The 20,277-nt window shown below is 49.6% G+C and overlaps 1 protein-coding gene across 4 annotated transcripts in view; it reads right to left on the bottom strand.

Moving 5' to 3' along the window:
* SLCO2B1 (solute carrier organic anion transporter family member 2B1) overlaps positions 1–20,277 on the bottom strand; it is a 185,305-nt gene that overhangs the window by 61,215 nt on the left and 103,813 nt on the right. For 3 of the 4 annotated variants that reach the window (XM_075337646.1, XM_075337645.1, XM_075337647.1), the window contains exons 8-9: positions 12,123–12,228; positions 1,638–1,802 (exon numbers count right to left, since the gene is read on the bottom strand). In XM_075337646.1, coding sequence (XP_075193761.1) covers positions 1,638–1,802; positions 12,123–12,228 — 271 coding nt within the window. The remainder of the gene's footprint in view (positions 1–1,637; positions 1,803–12,122; positions 12,229–20,277) is intronic. The other variant, XM_075337648.1, reaches the window with a different exon arrangement.

Here is a 20,277-nt window from a genome sequence, read left to right as displayed (position 1 = left end):
GGGGCAGGTCTTTATCTCTTTACCGGAAGTGGTGGTGGGTCCCTGTCTCTCTACAGGAAGTGGGGGCGGGTCTTTATCTCTCTACAGGAAGTGGGGGCAGGTCTTTATCTCTCTACAGGAAGTGGTGGTGGGTCCCTGTCTCTCTACAGGAAGTGGGGGCAGGTCTTTATCTCTCTACAGGAAGTGGTGGTGGGTCCCTGTCTCTCTACAGGAAGTGGGGGTGGGTCTCTGTCTCTCTACAGGAAGTGAGGGCGGGTCTCTGTCTCTCTACAGGAATTGGGGGCGGTTCTCTGTCGCTCTACAGGAAGTGGGGGCAGGTCTTTATCTCTCTACAGGAAGTGGGGGCAGGTCTTTATCTCTCTACAGGAAGTGGGGGCAGGTCTTTATCTCTCTACAGGAAGTGGTGGTGGGTCCCTGTCTCTCTACAGGAAGTGGGGGCAGGTCTTTATCTCTCTACAGGAAGTGGGGGCAGGTCTTTATCTCTCTACAGGAAGTGGGGGCAGGTCTTTATCTCTCTACAGGAAGTGGGGGCAGGTCTTTATCTCTCTACAGGAAGTGGGGGCAGGTCTTTATCTCTTTACAGGAAGTGGGGGCGGGTGTCTGTCTCTCTACAGGAAGTGGGGGCGGTTCTCTGTCTCTCTACAGGAAGTGGGGGCAGGTCTTTATCTCTCTACAGGAAGTGGGGGCAGGTCTTTATCTCTCTACAGGAAGTGGTGGTGGGTCCCTGTCTCTCTACAGGAAGTGGGGGCAGGTCTTTATCTCTCTACAGGAAGTAAGGGCAGGTCTTTATCTCTCTACAGGAAGTGGGGGGCAGGTCTTTATCTCTCTACAGGAAGTGGGGGCAGGTCTTTATCTCTCTACAGGAAGTGGGGGCAGGTCTTTATCTCTCTACAGGAAGTGGGGGCAGGTCTTTATCTCTCTACAGGAAGTGGGGGCAGGTCTTTATCTCTCTACAGGAAGTGGTGGTGGGTCACTGTCTCTCTACAGGAAGTGGGGGCGGGTCTCTTTCCCTCTACAGGAAGTGGGGGCAGGTCTTTGTCTTTACAAAAGGGGGGCTCTTTCATTCTATAGATGTGGGGGCAGGTTTGTCTCTGTGCGGGGAATGAGGTGGGTTTCTATCAATTGTGGTAGTCGCTATTTCTCATTTAGGGCAGACAAGATATTGGGCAATAACAAGAGCAATCCATGCTGGGACGTAATGGAGCAAAAGAGAGTTCCTGCTCCTATAGTGCTGGCAGATTGCTGCTGAGGAACAGATACCATTCACTGAAAAAGAGTGAGTGGGAAGTTACAGAGCAGCAGAGTTGGGACAATTCCTGGAGATACTAGGCCGATATGTGGAACAAGAGAAGCTTTACTTTCTTATGAAGAGCCAGGGCAGCAAGGCCGTACTTTTTAGCAGGATTTGTTTAAAGCTCAGTTCTGGAGTTCATCAGGAGTCTGCCATGTGCAGGCACAAATCCTCTGCTAACAGTCCTGGGACATGTTGATTGGATGACATTACTTATCACTATGCTTACTTGTTATACGTCCCTAATCTCAGCAGGGCCTCCAGGCCGGAGCGGCCGCCGGTCTATTATTCCGGTTATTACACCAGTCGCACTTACATGAGTCATCACACATCGGGGGTCACCTACCGATCATCAAATTAGCGAAGGACGCCGTAATCGAGAACTGTCTCTCCAGGAACTTGGCCATGAAGGTCGCCAGCCCGCAGATCATGGCCGACAGATTCGCTTGAGCCAAAACCACCAAAATATAGATTGGATTTTTCAATGTCCTGAGCAAAATTTTGGGAAATACTGAAACAAAAAAACAACAACAAATTAATGACATCGGTGACTGCAGATTCCCACCAATCACCCATCGTCACCGTGATGAATTTTACCAGGTTGTACTACTGAAGTTCACCAGTAGGGGCACCGTATAATGTTACATCATATAGAGGCTAGATAAAAGGAAATATTCATGATGTCAATGAGTCAAGATGCTAACTGCTAAAATAAAGAGACAAAGGGGCCTGTAAAGCCCTTTCTTAGGAGATGCTGGGTAAGGTTTTCATACTATTGTCACGTACCCCCTCCTTGGAATATGACGTGGGCTGCACCTGCAAGAGTTAATTTATCTCCACCCAACCAGTCCAACACTCAGGCTCTGTACTAGGCTATAAAGTGAGAAAAAATCACAGCCCGGCTGCCCACAGCCTCCCTATCACCAGGGTTCCCCTACCTCCCGGAGTCTCCCTACCACCTGGACACCCTACTTCCACAGTCTCCCTACCACCTAGGTCCACTACGACCTGGAGCATCCCTATCACCTAGGTCACGTACCCCTGGAGCTTTCCTACCACCTAGGTCCCCTAACCCCTGCAGCTTCGCTACCCCCTGGGTACCCTACGCTCTGGAGCCTTTGTACAACCTGTGCCTCCTGCCCCCTGGAGCATGCCTACCACCTGAGCCCCCTACCTCCTGGAACCTCCCTACCACCTGGGTCCCCCTACACCCGGAGCCTGCCTACCACCTAGGCCCCCTACCTCCTGGGTCCCTTAACCCCTGGAGCCTCTGTATGACCTGGGCCCCCTGGAACCTCTATACTACCTGGGTCCCCCTGACCCCTGGAGCCTTTCTACCATCTGGGTCCCCTAAACCCCCCCTGGAGCCTTGCTACCTCCTGGGTACCCTACGCTCTGGAGCCTCCGTACAACCTGTGCCTCCTACCCCCTGGAGCCTCCCTACCACCTGGGTCCCCCTACCCCCAGAGCCTGCCTACCACCTGGGTCCCCTAACCTCTGGAGCCTCCCTACCACCTGGGTCCCCCTACCCCCAGAGCCTGCCTACCACCTGGGTCCCCTACCCTCTGGAGCCTCCCTACCACCTGGGTCCCCCTACCCCCAGAGCCTGCCTAACACCTGGGTCCTTTACCCTCTGGAGCCTCCCTACCACCTGGGTGCCCCTACCCCCAGAGCCTGCCTACCACCTGGGTCCCCTACCCTCTGGAGCCTCCCTACCACCTGGGTCCCCCTACCCCCAGAGCCTGCCTAACACCTGGGTCCTTTACCCTCTGGAGCCTCCCTACCACCTGGGTGCCCCTACCCCCAGAGCCTGCCTAACACCTGGGTCCTTTACCCTCTGGAGCCTCCCTACCACCTGGGTCCCCCTACCCCCAGAGCCTGCCTACCACCTGGGTCCTTTACCCTCTGGAGCCTCCCTACCACCTGGGTGCCCCTACCCCCAGAGCCTGCCTACCACCTGGGTCCCCTACCCTCTGGAGCCTCCCTACCACCTGCGTCCCCTACCCCCTGGAGCCTCCCTATCACCTGGGTCCTCTACCCTCTGAAGCCTCTCCCCCCTGGAGCCTCCCTATCACCTTGGTCCTCTACCGTCTGAAGCTACCACCTAGTATATAACAGAAATACCTAAACGTTTCCGTCTTAAGGTATCTTTTGTTTCCTTGAGGGCAGGAAAAATGAAATATGGATAGAATCAGCACAGACTGACCCCGCATGTGAACAGCACAGACTGACCCCGCATGTGAACAGCACAGACTGACCCCGCATGTGAACAGCACAGACTGACCCCCCGCATGTGAACAGCACAGACTGACCCCCCGCATGTGAACAGCACAGACAGACCCCCGCATGTGAACAGCACAGACTGACCCCCCGCATGTGAACAGCACAGACTGACCCCCGCATGTGAACAGCACAGACTGACCCCGCATGTGAACAGCACAGACTGACCCCCGCATGTGAACAGCACAGACTGACCCCGCATGTGAACAGCACAGACTGACCCCCGCATGTGAACAGCACAGACTGACCCCGCATGTGAACAGCACAGACTGACCCCGCATGTGAACAGCACAGACTGACCCCCCGCATGTGAACAGCACAGACTGACCCCCCGCATGTGAACAGCACAGACTGACCCCCCGCATGTGAACAGCACAGACTGAACCCCCGCATGTGAACAGCACAGACTGACCCCGCATGTGAACAGCACAGACTGACCCCGCATGTGAACAGCACAGACTGACCCCGCATGTGAACAGCACAGACTGACCCCGCATGTGAACAGCACAGACTGACCCCGCATGTGAACAGCACAGACTGACCCCGCATGTGAACAGCACAGACTGACCCCGCATGTGAACAGCACAGACTGACCCCGCATGTGAACAGCACAGACTGACCCCGCATGTGAACAGCACAGACTGACCCCGCATGTGAACAGCACAGACTGACCCCCCGCATGTGAACAGCACAGACTGACCCCGCATGTGAACAGCACAGACTGACCCCCCGCATGTGAACAGCACAGACTGACCCCCCGCATGTGAACAGCACAGACTGACCCCGCATGTGAACAGCACAGACTGACCCCCCGCATGTGAACAGCACAGACTGACCCCCCGCATGTGAACAGCTTCCTATTGTGTGACCCATCTCTTTATACTCCGGTTTACAAGAAGACCCAGATTATAATATTACGATTGCTGGTCTGTGACTGGACCCGGGGCTAATTTTAAATAGTTTCCAACCACCCCTCTGTATATAATAACCAGGGAATATCCAGCAGGGACACCATCACCATCTGCCCACACTTTGAAGGTTGGCTCACTAGGCCGAGGGGTCACAACTGACACCTCTCCTTGTTCTTCATGCAAACGCCCCTATGGTTCTGAGTTCCTGCATTAAGAGTAAACAGAGGTTTTGCACTTTGTGTAGCTTTTACTAGTATTATAATTTCCTTTCCTTACACCTATATCATCCCCTATTAAAAAAACAAAAAAAAAAAACAAAAAAACAGCGCCTCCACTGCCTTACTGGTAGCTTTTGGTATTGCAGCTAACCTCAATGAACATGCTTGGTGTAAATCTGCAATACCACACTCAACCACATACCAGTGGTGGCGCCGATTTGGAAAAAAGCGGCCATGTTTTCTAACTTCTTTACCATAAGCCAATATTTTAAAGGAGTTGTCCATGATTGGAAAACTATTTCTGGAAAACAGAGACGCATGGCCACAACTTTTTCCTAATTTTTTTGCATTTCTTTTAATGGTGTGAGGCTGCAATACTAGAAATAACCACGTGTGGTGTCTTTTTAAAAATAAAGTTGACATGTTTTTCTGATGCAGTGTCTATTGTAGATATAGCCCTGCTCATCCTGAGCCTCCTGATTCATGAATGGAATGTAAGGATGGCGGTGAATACTGATGCATATGGAGCAGTAGAGTCTCTGCTGTAACCTCCTTTTGCATAGGACTGACGAAACCTGACTATATTATAAATCTCATTACATCCCATAATATCCGATGTGGAATTTTCACTTTCCAGATCCAATTTTCGTATAAGCCAGATGCGGCTCCTGGAAAAGTGTGAAGAATCGGGGGCTTCTGTGAGGAGCGCTGCTTAACACCTCGGTCTCAGGAGGATTCAGAGGGAAGATGGCATTTTCTGTATTTAGAAGAAGGTTCCATGGAGGAATCACTCGGGAGTCACCTCTATAAATGTGCCGCCTCCTCGGGGACTCACACGACGAGCAGCCGCCCCGTCTGAAGTGTCAAGATCAAAAACACGAAAAGGAGGAGGAAAAACTACAAGGACGCCGAACGCCAGGCTCCCGGGACAGAAATGTCACCGCCGAAACCGCGTTATAGAACATATACGAAACCGAGCACATAAAGAATAACAAAAAAAAGCATAAAATAACTGCAAATAATAATAATGGGAAGAAAAAGAATATATAATAATAAAATGGCTACAAGAAAACTAGAAAAAATAGAAAATGATTACATAATAATAAACAGAGAAAATAAAGAAAATACAAAATAAAAAGAAATACAAATAACTAAAGGATAAAATGATAAAGATAAAAAGTAAAAACATATTAACGCTATGTGCGCACTATTAAAGTGATTTTTCTCTAGCAAGGGATTTCTTGCTAAACTTCTGGGAGTTGAAGATTACCGCACCTGCGGTAAAAAAACGCACCAAAACCGCGGGAAAAACGCATGCGTTTTTGCCACGTTTTTGCCGCAGTTTTTCCGCAGGTTGGTCCCTGCGTTTTTTTTATGCTGAACTGCAATAAATAATATAGATAATAGATAGATAATGGATAGAGGGAAAGATGGATAGATGAATAGATAGAGAATAGATAGATAGATAGATAGATAGAGGGATAGATAGATAGAGGGATAGATAGAGGGATAGATAGATAGATAGATAGATAGATAGATAGATGAGAAAGACCCCCCTGCATATTCTAAGCTGCCACCCTTTAGTGACTTTCATGTGGCACTAAGGGGTGCTTAGCCTTGTATTTAGCCAAAAAATAAATAAATAATTTAAAAAAAAAAATGACGTGAGGTCCCCCCATCTTTTGTAGCCAGCTAGGGTAAAGCAGATGGCTGTAGCCTGCAGACCACAGCTGGCAGCTTCACCTTAGCTGGTAATCCAAAACAGAGGGCACCCCACGCTGTTATTTTACATTAAATAAATAATTTAAAACAAAAAACGTGGGGTCCCACCCAAATTGGATCACCAGCCAAGGTAAAGCGGACAGCTCGGGTCTGATATTCTCAGGCTAGGGAGGTCCACTGTTATTGGACACTCCCCAGCCTAAAAATAGCAGGTTGCAGCCACCCCAGAAGTGGCGCATCCATTAGACGTGCCAATCCTGGCGCTTCGCCCCAACTCATCCCGTTGCCCTGGTGCGGTGGCAAACGGGGTAATATATGGGGTTGATGCCAGATGTATAATGTCACCTGGCATCAAGCCCTGGGGTTAGTGATGTCACGCGTCTATCAGATACCCGACATCACCAACCCAGTCAGTAAGAAATAAAAAATAGACAACAAAAAAAGTTTTATTTGAAAAGATACTCCCCACATTCCCTCTTTCACCAATTTATTGACAAGAACAATCAAATCCTGGTCCGGTGTAATCCAATAAGGGGGGGGTCCCACGACGATCCATACCATAGTCACTGTCCCAGTCAATGAAGAACAGAAGGTTCCCCATTGGCTGGGAGAGTAATGCAGTGACCTGAGCTAACATCAATAGGTCAGCCCAGGTCATTGCGGGGGATGACAAGTGCTGCTGTCAGGAGGATAGATGAGATCATTTCCTGCTGTGATGATCTCCTGCAGTCCTGCCATCAGCGCTGTCACTGCCTTCTATGCCCGCCGCGTTCTCAGCAGTATCGCGAGAGCCAGTGACGTCACCGCTAGTGAAAGTCCTGGGCCGTGGGCATAGACAGCAGTAACGTCAGGAGGCAGGAGATTGTCACCGCAGGTAATGATCTCATCTCACCTCCTGACAGCAGCGCCCGTCATCCCCGCGGCTGCACGCACTGCTGTGTGTCAGTGTCTGCCTGCGCTGCAGCGTGACAAGCTGCTGACACTGCGGGAAGACACTGACACGCTGCAGGGCGCGCAGCCGCGGGGCTGGAGCGGGACACAGACTGCACGGGCACCTGGAGGTCACACGGAAGCGCTTCTGTGCGGCGTCCAGGGAGTGTGACGTCTGTGTTTACTCTGCTCCGCTTCCTCTTCTGTCATAATGACATCACTTCCTGCAAAACCGCAGGCAGCGATGAGCATTACCGCAGGTAAACCGCGGCTATACCGGGGTTATACCAAACATCATTTGCTACCTGCGGTATACCCCCGGAATTTCGCGATTACATTACAGTGAATGGAGTGAAATACCGCAGCTACCTGCGGAAAAGAAGTGACGTGCACATTTTCTCAAGAAAATCTTCAGAAAGGATTTCCTTGAGAAAAAAAAACGCAGCGTGCGCACAGATATTTTTTTTTTCCCCATAGGTTTTGCTGGGAAATGTCTGCAGGAAGATTACAAACATTTCTCAAGAAATTTCTGCAGCAAAACCGCGGGTAAAAACGCAGGTAAAAACGCCTAGTGCGCACATAGCCTTAGATAATACAATGTAGAAGTGGATACACGCTCCTCAACATTGCAATTGTAACACCAAAAAGAAAAAGTCATGGAATTATGGAAATCACGGGATGGCGATGTTACTGATCTGCAAATGATAAAAAAATGGAAACAAATTTTTTTAAACATCTTGATTTCTCCAAATCAATTCCGGCTTAAATCCATCCACAGCAGCTGTCCATCAGGTTATTAATGGTCAACTGAGGAAGGTTCAGCAGCTCAATGCATTTGAGTAAATCATCAAGATCCTCTGCCGGCAGCTCTTGTGTAATCATTGACCAGTGACGTCCCCGATTTGCTTGCAGGAGACAAGTCTGAAGATGTTGTACACAGGGAAGACAAGTCAAGAGATGCTGTAGCCAGGGAAGAAAAGTCTGGAGACACTGCAGCCATGGGAGACAAATCTGAAGATGCTGCAGCCATGTAAAGCAAGTCCAAAGATGCTGAAGCCATGGGAGACAAGTCTGGAGATGCTGCAGCCATGGGAGACAAGTCCAGAGATGCTGCAGCCAATAAGAGACAAGTCCGGAGATGCTGCAGCCATGGGAGACAAGTCTGGAGATGCTGCAGCCATGGGAGAAAAGTCCAGAGATGCTGAAGCCATGGGAGACAAGTCTGGAGATGCTGCAGCCATGGGAGACAAGTCCAGAGATGCTGCAGCCAATAAGAGACAAGTCCAGAGATGCTACAGCTAATAAGAGACAAGTCCGGAGATGCTGCAGCCAATAAGAGACAAGTCTGGAGATGCTGCAGCCATGGGAGACAAGTCTGGAGATGCTGCAGCCATGAGAGACTAATCCAGCAACGCTACAACCATGGGAGCCAAGTTTGGAAATATTGTAGCCATGAGAGACAAGTCCAGAGATGCTGCAGCCAGGAGAGACAAGTCCAGAAATGCTGCAGCCACGGGAGACAAGTATAGAGATGCTGCAGCCATGGGAGACAAGTCCAGAAATGCTGCAGCCATGGGAGACAAGTATAGAGATGCTGTAGCCATGGGACCCAAGTTTGGAGAAGCTGCAGCCATGGGACCCAAGTATAGAGATGCTGCAGCCATGGGACCCAAGTTTGGAGATGCTGCAGCCATGGGACCCAAGTCCGGAGATGCTGCAGCCATGGGACCCAAGTATAGGGATGCTGCAGCCATGGGACCCAAGTTTGGAGATGCTGCAGCCATGGGACCCAAGTCCGGAGATGCTGCAGCCATGGGACCCAAGTCCGGAGATGCTGCAGCCATGGGACCCAAGTCCGGAGATGCTGCAGCCATGGGACCCAAGTCCGGAGATGCTGCAGCCATGGAGGCAGGTTCAGGCCATGCAGGCTGCTCACAGTAGTACGAGCAACGTACGGCAAGGGAAAAACAGTGTGGAAAAACAACTCCTAGGACAGTTTGGAGAAATGACCACCCCGCTGGTTCCACCACAATTCAGCTGTTAGTGACCTGGAGTGAAGTCTGGAGGGGTCCGGCTGCCTCCGGGCTTCATGGTGTATTTCTGCATGTAATGATCAAACTCAATACTAAATAATTCCACAGGTTTCATAAATGTTGTTACATTTTTTCCTCATTTGCAGATCATTAATGCTCCATCCTGGGATTTCCATCTTTCCACAACTTTTCCTTCTTGATGTTATAATTTTAAAGTCTACGGTACAGTTTATACAGAGACTAATGGGTTAATATAAAGTCCTTGGTGGAGACACAGCAGCCGGTGATAATACACGAAAAGGAACAAACAATGAATTTATATAAAAATAGAGACAATGTATCACTGATGTTTATCTGGAAGAAGGAAGCAACCGAGTGACTCCGTAACCGAGGGGTGTGAGGTCCGAGGGCGAATCTGCCAGAGGGGACCGGGCGTAAGGACATGCATGTAGTTACAGTATGGAAACCATAACAAATCATGGAGGGAGCAACTAATACGGCCTATTACTCAGAATTACCGATGGGGGAGAGGACATTAACCCTCAATATACAGGAGAGGGCACACATTTTGGTTTTGTGGAGAAATATTGGAGTTGTGCAAATGGTTTGTTGTTCCTCTCCTGAGGCTGCTCCTCAGCGCTCTGCAGCGATGGATCCTCAATGTTTACTACATATTGCTACATTACCAAGAGAACGGGACAGAGGAGAAGGGAAAGAAAGGAAAGAGGAAAGGAGAGAAGAAAGGAGAGGAGAGAGGAGAGAGGAAAGGAGAGAGGAAAGGAGAGAGGAAAGGAGAGAGGAAAGGAAAGAGAAAAGGAGAGAGGAAAGGAGAGAAGAAAGGAGAGAGGAAAGGAGAGAGGAAAGGAGAGAGGAAAGGAGAGAGGAAAGGAAAGAGAAAAGGAGAGAGAAAAGGAGAGAGGAAAGGAGAGAAGAAAGGAGAGAGGAAAGGAAAGAGGAAAAGGGAAAGAGGAAAGGAAAGAGGAAAGGAGAGAGGAAAGGAAAGATGAAAGGAAAGGAAAGAGAAAAGGAGAGAGGAAAGGAAAGAGAAAAGGAAAGAGAAAAGGAAAGAGGAAAGGAGAGAGGAAAGGAGAGAAGAAAGGAGAGGAGAGAGGAAAAAAGAGAGGAAAGGAGAGAGGAAAGGGGAAAGAGAAAAGGAGAGAAGAAAGGAGAGAGGAAAGGGGAAAGAGAAAAGGAGAGAAGAAAGGAGAGAGGAAAGGAGAGAAGAAAGGAAAGAGGAAAGGAGAGAAGAAAGGAAAGAGGAAAGGAGAGAAGAAAGGAGAGAGGAAAGGAGAGAAGAAAAGAGAGAGGAAAGGAGAGAGGAAAGGAGAGAGGAAAAGGGAAAGAGGAAAGGAAAGAGGAAAGGAGAGAGGAAAGGAAAGATGAAAGGAAAGGAAAGAGAAAAGGAGAGAGGAAAGGAAAGAGAAAAGGAAAGAGAAAAGGAGAGAGGAAAAGAGAGAGGAAAGGAGAGAGGAAAGGAGAGAGGAAAAGGGAAAGAGGAAAAGGGAAAGAGGAAAAGGGAAAGAGGAAAGGAAAGAAGAGAGGAAAGAAGGGAGAAAAGGAGAGAGGAAAGGGGAAAGAAGGGAGAAAAGGAGAGAGGAAAGGGGAAAGAGGAAAGGAGAGAGGAAAGGAAAGAGGAAATGAAAGAGGAAAGGAAAGGAAAGAGGAAAGGAAAGAGGAAAGGAGAGAGGAAAGAGGAAAGGAAAGAGGAAAGGAGAGAGGAAAGGAGAGAGGAAAAGGGAAAGAGGAAAGGAAAGAGGAAAGGAAAGATGAAAGGAAAGGAAAGAGAAAAGGAGAGAGGAAAGGAAAGAGAAAAGGAAAGAGAAAAGGAGAGAGGAAAGGAGAGAGGAAAGGAGAGAGGAAAGGAGAGAGGAAAGGAGAGAGGAACGGAGAGAGGAAAAGGGAAAGAGGAAAAGGGAAAGAGGAAAAGGGAAAGAGGAAAAGGGAAAGAGGAAAGGAAAGAAGAAAGGAGAGAGGAAAGAAGGGAGAAAAGGAGAGAGGAAAGGGGAAAGAGGAAAGGAGAGAGGAAAGGAAAGAGGAAAGGAAAGGAAAGAGGAAAGGAGAGAGGAAAGGAAAGAGGAAAGGAAAGAGGAAAGGAAAGGAGAAAAGGAGAGAGGAAAGGAGAGAGGAAAGGAGAGAGGAAAGGAGAGAAGAAAGGAGAGAGGACAAGAAAGGGGAAAGGAAAGGGGAAAGGAAAGAGGAAAGGAAGGGAAAGGAAAGAGGAAAGGGAGGGAAAGAAAGAGAAAGGAAGGGAAAGGAGAGAGGAGAGGAAGGGAAAGATGAAAGGAAAGAGGAAAAGGAAAGAGGAAAAGGAAAGGGGAAAGGAAAGGGGAAAGGAAAGGGGAAAGGAAAGGGGAAAGGGAAAGGAGAGAGGAAAGGAAAGAGGAAAGGAAAGAGGAAAGGAAAGAGGAAAGGAAAGAGGAAAGGAGAGAGGAAAGGAGAGAGAAAGGGAAAGGTCATAAATAGTGACAGTAAGGTAAAAGGAGAAGAGAAAAGAGAATATAAAGAGAAATTAAAAGGAAAATACTAAAAAATACTAGGAACAAATGTAAGACACAAAGAAAAAAAAAGAAAGCTGGAGAAGATTTCCTGATCTTTTCCCTGTGGTTATGATAGAAACATTTCTACTTTTCCTTTGAACACAACCTTGCATTGTAAACATCTCCTGACCTCCATTACTCAGCCCTCGAGGGGTTAACAGTCCCTGTGGCACACTATGGGGGATAATGAGGTGCGGTACCTCTGATGAACTGCGCCAAGGACACGGGCTCACTGGGGTCAGGCTGTTTTCTGAAGGCGTCCGTCAGCCCCAGCGTCCTCTCCTCCGAGATCTCATCTGTGACCTGCTGGGGAAAGAAATGGAGGAAAGAAAAAGGGAGGATGAGAAATGTCACAGGTCCTCCTGTAGTGGATGTCACCTGCAGTCCCATGTAACACCACAGTGACAACTTTGTGCTACAGATATATTGGCAGTATATGGACCTTTGGACAACAGTAGTGTACTATATATATATATATATATATATATCACACACACTATATATGACTGGTGATTGGCGCAGTCCGGAAATCTCTGACTATTTGTGCAGACTGTTTCCTTATGGCGCTGTGCACACAGGGGCTGTATACCCGCCTGGCAGCGCTGTACGGCGCTGTGCACACAGGGGCTGTATACCCGCCTGGCAGCGCTGTACGGCGCTGTGCACACAGGGGCTGTATACCCACCTGGCAGCGCTGTATGGCGCAGTGCACACAGGGGCTGTATACCCGCCTGGCAGCGCTGTATGGCACTGTGCACACAGGGGCTGTATACCCGCCTGGCAGCGCTGTACGGCGCTGTGCACACAGGGGCTGTATACCCGCCTGGCAGCGCTGTATGGCACTGTGCACACAGGGGCTGTATACCCGCCTGGCAGTGCTCTACGACGCTGTGCACACAGGGGCTGTATACCCGCCTTGCAGCGCTGTACGGCACTGTGCACACAAGGGCTGTATACCCACCTGGCAGCGCTGTACGGCACTGTGCACACAGGGGCTGTATACCCGCCTGGCAGTGCTGTACGGCAATGTGCACACAGGGGCTGTATACCCGCCTGGCAGCGCTGTACAGTGTTGTGCACACAGGGGCTGTATACCCGCCTGGCAGCGCTGTACAGTGTTGTGCACACAGGGGCTGTATACCCGCCTGGCAGCGCTGTACGGCACTGTGCACACAAGGGCTGTATACCCGCCTGGCAGCGCTGTACGGCACTGTGCACACAGGGGCTGTATACCCGCCTGGCAGTGCTGTACGGCGTTGAGCACACAGGGGCTGTATACCCGCCTGGCAGCGCTGTACGGCACTGTGCACACAAGGGCTGTATACCCGCCTGGCAGCGCTGTACGGCACTGTGCACACAGAGGCTGTATACCCGCCTGGCAGCGCTGTACGGCACTGTGCACACAGGGGCTGTATACCTGCCTGGCAGCGCTGTACGGCGTTGAGCACACAGGGGCTGTATACCTGCCTGGCAGCGCTGTACGGCGTTGAGCACACAGGGGCTGTATACCCGCCTGGCAGTGCTGTACGGCGTTGAGCACACAGGGGCTGTATACCCGCCTGGCAGCGCTGTACGGCACTGTGCACACAGGGGCTGTATACCTGCCTGGCAGTGCTGTACGGCGTTGAGCACACAGGGGCTGTATACCCGCCTGGCAGCGCTGTACGGCGTTGAGCACACAGGGGCTGTATACCTGCCTGGCAGTGCTGTACGGCGTTGAGCACACAGGGGCTGTATACCCGCCTGGCAGCGCTGTACAGCGTTGTGCACACAGGGGCTGTATACCCGCCTGGCAGCGCTGTACGGCACTGTGCACACAGGGGCTGTATACCCGCTTGGCAGCACAGTGATACATGATAGATTTGTTAGTTGAGTTTAGTGACCCGCGTGTCATATTGGATGGTGAACGCTGCGCACTATAGATTAATTTAATACTTCTTCCTCAAGAGCAGAAATCTGACCCTTCTGCATCAGACGCTGTCAGCTCCGCAGCGCGGGGAGCAGTGTGTGTTCTCAGCATCAGTGTAAGGAGATATCGGTATACACATCATCTCTGCCATTATACCTGCCGCTCCGGTGGCGGTCAATACCGGCCCGGACATTGTATTCTCCCCCCGGTGACAGTGGCGGGGTCTCACATTCTTCCCGCAGGGTCAGTCTACTGATCACTAATTGTAAATATTTACACTTATTTCACTTTTATCAGTAAATGCAGAAGTCAGCTCCGTCCTCCGCCACTTCCCTCCGCAGCCACATTTACCGCCAGATCATGTGCAAGGCGGCATTGTGTAACCGGGAATGCAGATGTAGCAGAGCTGAGCGAGTCACACTGCGGCCTCCTGTATGGAGCCAGCGGGGTTATACTGCACTGTATGGGGCATTTATCTGTGTACTGTGTATCACTATTACTTGTGCACTGTATAGGCATTTATTGGGGTTTTCTTTATCACTATTACTTGTGCACTGTATGGGGCATTTATCTGTGTACTGTGTATCACTATTACTTGTGCACTGTATGGGGCATTTATCTGTGTATTCTTTATCACTATTACTTGTGCACTGTATGGGGCATTTATTTGTGTATTCTTTATCACTATTACATGTGCACTGTATGGGGCATTTATTTGTGTATTATTTATCACTATTACTTGTGCACTGTATGGGGCATTTATCTGTGTACTGTGTATCACTATTACTTGTGCACTGTATGGGGCATTTATTTGTGTATTCTTTATCACTATTACTTGTGCACTGTATGGGGCATTTATTTGTGTATTCTTTATCACTATTACATGTGCACTGTATGGGGCATTTATTTGTGTATTATTTATCACTATTACTTGTGCACTGTATGGGGCATTTATCTGTGTACTGTGTATCACTATTACTTGTGCACTGTATGGGGCATTTATCTGTGTATTCTTTATCACTATTACTTGTGCACTGTATGGGGCATTTATCTGTGTACTGTGTATCACTATTACTTGTGCACTGTATAGGCATTTATTGGGGTTTTCTTTATCACTATTACTTGTGCACTGTATGGGGCATTTATCTGTGTACTGTGTATCACTATTACTTGTGCACTGTATGGGGCATTTATCTGTGTATTCTTTATCACTATTACATGTGCACTGTATGGGGCATTTATTTGTGTATTATTTATCACTATTACTTGTGCACTGTATGGGGCATTTATCTGTGTACTGTGTATCACTATTACTTGTGCACTGTATGGGGCATTTATCTGTGTATTCTTTATCACTATTACTTGTGCACTGTATGGGGCATTTATTTGTGTATTATTTATCACTATTACTTGTGCACTGTATGGGGCATTTATCTGTGTATTCTTTATCACTATTACTTGTGCACTGTATGGGGCATTTATCTGTGTATTCTTTATCACTATTACTTGTGCACTGTATGGGGCATTTATCTGTGTACTGTGTATCACTATTACTTGTGCACTGTATGGGGCATTTATCTGTGTATTCTTTATCACTATTACTTGTGCACTGTATGGGGCATTTATCTGTGTACTGTGTATCACTATTACTTGTGCACTGTATAGGCATTTATTGGGGTTTTCTTTATCACTATTACTTGTGCACTGTATGGGGCATTTATCTGTGTACTGTGTATCACTATTACTTGTGCACTGTATGGGGCATTTATCTGTGTATTCTTTATCACTATTACATGTGCACTGTATGGGGCATTTATTTGTGTATTATTTATCACTATTACTTGTGCACTGTATGGGGCATTTATCTGTGTACTGTGTATCACTATTACTTGTGCACTGTATGGGGCATTTATCTGTGTATTCTTTATCACTATTACTTGTGCACTGTATGGGGCATTTATTTGTGTATTATTTATCACTATTACTTGTGCACTGTATGGGGCATTTATCTGTGTATTCTTTATCACTATTACTTGTGCACTGTATGGGGCATTTATTTGTGTATTCTTTATCACTATTACTTGTGCACTGTATGGGGCATTTATTTGTGTATTCTTTATCACTATTACTTGTGCACTGTATGGGGCATTTATTTGTGTATTCTTTATCACTATTACTTGTGCACTGTATGGGGCATTTATCTGTGTATTCTTTATCACTATTACTTGTGCACTGTATGGGGCATTTATTTGTGTATTCTTTATCACTATTACTTGTGCACTGTATGGGGCATTTATTTGGGCACTTTCTATCACTATTACTTGTGTTACAACCACCCACGGTTCACCTGATATATCTGCACTGTAGTCACCTATACAGTCTACAGAACTGATACCTACCACTGTATGGTCACTGTATGGTGGTAATAGTCTACAGCCAATTGTAGAAAGTTGATGGTCTGGCGGTATTATTCATGCCTCTCAGGGAAAATTTAGTTTTTGAATAGTGACTTTAATTATTGTATTTAACACATGGTTGTGGTATAACCTCAATATTTCCACACTTAGGGCCCCACTTTGGTGCCAGGGGCCACGCTCTGACTTAAAGGGACAATGAGTAGAAGGAGCACAGGGACCTTGTTCATGTCCATTGCTCGCCAAGATCACAGTGTGAACAGCGCCTATCCCCGGTGACCTGAGCCTCGGATGTAGCAGAGCTCACCGGGCCTCGGATGTAGCAGAGCTGTCCGGGCCTCGGATGTAGCAAAGCTCTCCGGGCCTCGGATGTAGCAGAGCTCTCCGGGCCTCGGATGTAGCAGAGCTCTCCGGGCCTCGGATGTAGCAGAGCTCTCCGGGCCTCGGATGTAGCAGAGCTCTCCGGGCCTCGGATGTAGCAGAGCTCTCCGGGCCTCGGATGTAGCAGAGCTCTCCGGGCCTCGGGTGTAGCAGAGCTCTCCGGGCCTCGGGTGTAGCAGAGCTCTCCGGGCCTCGGATGTAGCAGAGCTCTCCGGGCCTCGGATGTAGCAGAGCTCTCCGGGCCTCGGATGTAGCAGAGCTCTCCGGGCCTCGGATGTAGCAGAGCTCTCCGGGCCTCGGATGTAGCAGAGCTCTCCGGGCCTCAGATGTAGCAGAGCTCTCCGGGCCTCGGATGTAGCAGAGCTGTCCGGGCCTCGGGTGTAGCAGAGGTCTCCGGGCCTCGGATGTAGCAGAGCTCTCCGGGCCTCGGATGTAGCAGAGCTCTCCGGGCCTCGGATGTAGCAGAGCTCTCCAGGCCTCGGATGTAGCAGAGCTCTCCGGGCCTCGGATGTAGCAGAGCTCTCCGGGCCTCAGATGTAGCAGAGCTCTCCAGGCCTCAGATGTAGCAGAGCTGTCCGGGCCTCGGGTGTAGCAGAGCTCTCCGGGCCTCGGATGTAGCAGAGCTCTCCGGGCCTCGGATGTAGCAGAGCTCTCCGGGCCTCGAATGTAGCAGAGCTCTCCAGGCCTCGGATGTAGCAGAGCTCTCCGGGCCTCGGATGTAGCAGAGCTCTCCGGGCCTCAGATGTAGCAGAGCTCTCCGGGCCTCGGATGTAGGAGAGCTGTCCGGGCCTCGGGTGTAGCAGAGGTCTCCGGGCCTCGGATGTAGCAGAGCTCTCCGGGCCTCGGATGTAGCAGAGCTCTCCGGGCCTCGGATGTAGCAGAGCTCTCCAGGCCTCGGATGTAGCAGAGCTCTCCGGGCCTCGGATGTAGCAGAGCTCTCCGGGCCTCAGATGTAGCAGAGCTCTCCGGGCCTCAGATGTAGCAGAGCTGTCCGGGCCTCGGGTGTAGCAGAGCTCTCCGGGCCTCAGATGTAGCAGAGCTCTCCGGGCCTCGGATGTAGCAGAGCTCTCCGGGCCTCGGATGTAGCAGAGCTCTCCGGGCCTCGGATGTAGCAGAGCTCTCCGGGCCTCGGATGTAGCAGAGCTCTCCGGGCCTCGGATGTAGCAGAGCTCTCTGGGCCTCGGATGTAGCAGAGCTCTCCGGGCCTCGGATGTAGCAGAGCTCTCCGGGCCTCGGATGTAGCAGAGCTCTCCGGGCCTCGGATGTAGCAGAGCTCTCCGGGCCTCAGATGTAGCAGAGCTCTCCGGGCCTCAGATGTAGCAGAGCTGTCCGGGCCTCGGGTGTAGCAGAGCTCTCCGGGCCTCGGATGTAGCAGAGCTCTCCGGGCCTCGGATGTAGCAGAGCTCTCCGGGCCTCGGATGTAGCAGAGCTCTCCGGGCCTCGGATGTAGCAGAGCTCTCCGGGCCTCGGATGTAGCAGAGCTCTCCGGGCCTCGGATGTAGCAGAGCTATCTGGGCTCCACGTGCCCCTGTTTATTTGTCTCCTCGATATTTGCTGTCACAGCTCAATTCCTGACATCGCACTCAGCAAAACAGGCAAACCACAAGGTCTTCTGCAGATTTCAGGAACTCGTCCCACGTCCTCCCCACGTGGCCGCGTTATGGAAGAATCGGGCGAAAATCAACAGAATGTCCAGACACAGAAAGAGATAAAGTATAAAAGCAGCCGGAGGAAGATTCTGCCTGTCACGACAAAAGCGCTTACAAGCTCCAGGCCAGGACCACATACCCAGGGGCGGACCACGAGGCTGCGGCGGGGTCCATGGAGATGGGATAATGGGGTTATTACAGGTCGCTCTTTTCCCTATTTTCTTGGTCGTTAGAACCTGCACAGGAGCTAAAATGTGGCTACAATCATGCACAAGAGCCACGGAAAGGATGACCTGGACCTACGAGGGGAGTGAAGAAGCAACAACACTGGGAATATGCCAGCAGGTTTGTGCTATGTCATCTGACAGCAGCATCATGTAGGGGCTGACACCCTGATTCCAGGATGAGTCACTTAGTTTACTGGGTGCAGCAATTAGGATAGACTCAGTTTTCACCCTCCCCACACACCCTTGATGTCCAGATTTCTGTGCACATTGTGTATTGTCAGAGAGCTGCTAATTAGTGGTGGGGTGTGGTTGGACTAAAAGGCACAAGACACCTAGTTTTGCAGTGATAATCCCCTGCTGATAAAACACTGATTGTATGGAAACAACAAAACCACATCCCAATAAGTGACACATGACTGTAAATGACAATTTATTAATTCATCCATCCATCTACCCATTTATCCACTCATTTATCCACCCATCTACCCATCTATCTATCCATCCATCCATCTATTCACTCATTTATCCATTCATCCATCCGTTTATCCAACCATCCATTCACCCATCCATCCATCCATCCACCTATCCATCCACCTATCCATCCATCTATCCATCCATCCATCCACTCACCCATCCACCTATCCATCCATCCACCCACCCATCCACCCATCCATCCATCTATCCAGCCATCCTTCCATCTACTCATCCATCCATCCACCCATCCATCCAATTATTCATCCATCTATCCACCCATCTATCAACCCATCCATCCACCCATCCATCCATCCATTCATCCATCCATCCACCCATGCACCTATCCATCTATCTATCCATCCATCCATCTATCTATCCATCCATTCACTCATTTATCCATTCATCCATCCGTTTATCCATCCATCCACCCACCCATCCACCTATTCATCCATCTATCCACCCATCTATCCACCCATCCATCCATCCATCCATCCATCTACTCATCCATCCATTCATCCATCCATCCATCCACCCATGCACCTATCCATCTATCTATCCATCCATCCATCTATCTATCCATCCATTCACTCATTTATCCATTCATCCATCCGTTTATCCATCCATCCATTCACCCATCCATCCATCCATCCATCCATCCACCCATCCACCTATCCATCCATCCATCCATCCATCCATCCATCTATCCACCCATCTATCCACCCATCCATCCATCCATCCATCCATCTACTCATCCATCCATTCATCCATCCATCCATCCATCCATCCACCCATGCACCTATCCATCCATCTATCCATCCATCCACCCACCCACCTATCTATCCATCCATCTACTCATCCATCCATCCATCAACCCACCCATCAATCTATCCACCCATCCATCCACCTATTCATCGATCTATCCACCCATCCATCCACCTATTCATCGATCTATCCACCCATCCATCCATCCATCTACTCATCCATCCATCCATCCATCCATCCATCTACTCATCCATCTACTCATCCATCCATTCATCCATCCATCCATCCATCTACTCATCCATCCATTCATCCATCCATTCATCCATCCATCCATCCACCCATCCATCCATCTATCCATCCATCCATCCATCCATCCATCTACTCATCCATCCATTCATCCATCCATTCATCCATCCATCCATCCACCCATCCATCCATCTATCCATCCATCCATCCATACATTCATCCATCCATCTACTCATCCATCCATCCACCCACCCATCCACCTATTCATCCATCTATACACCCATCCATCCATC

The sequence above is a fragment of the Anomaloglossus baeobatrachus genome, chromosome 2 (genome assembly GCF_048569485.1).
Source record: "Anomaloglossus baeobatrachus isolate aAnoBae1 chromosome 2, aAnoBae1.hap1, whole genome shotgun sequence".
Lineage (NCBI taxonomy): Eukaryota > Metazoa > Chordata > Amphibia > Anura > Aromobatidae > Anomaloglossus > Anomaloglossus baeobatrachus.
This window is presented reverse-complemented; position numbering and strand designations above follow the sequence as displayed.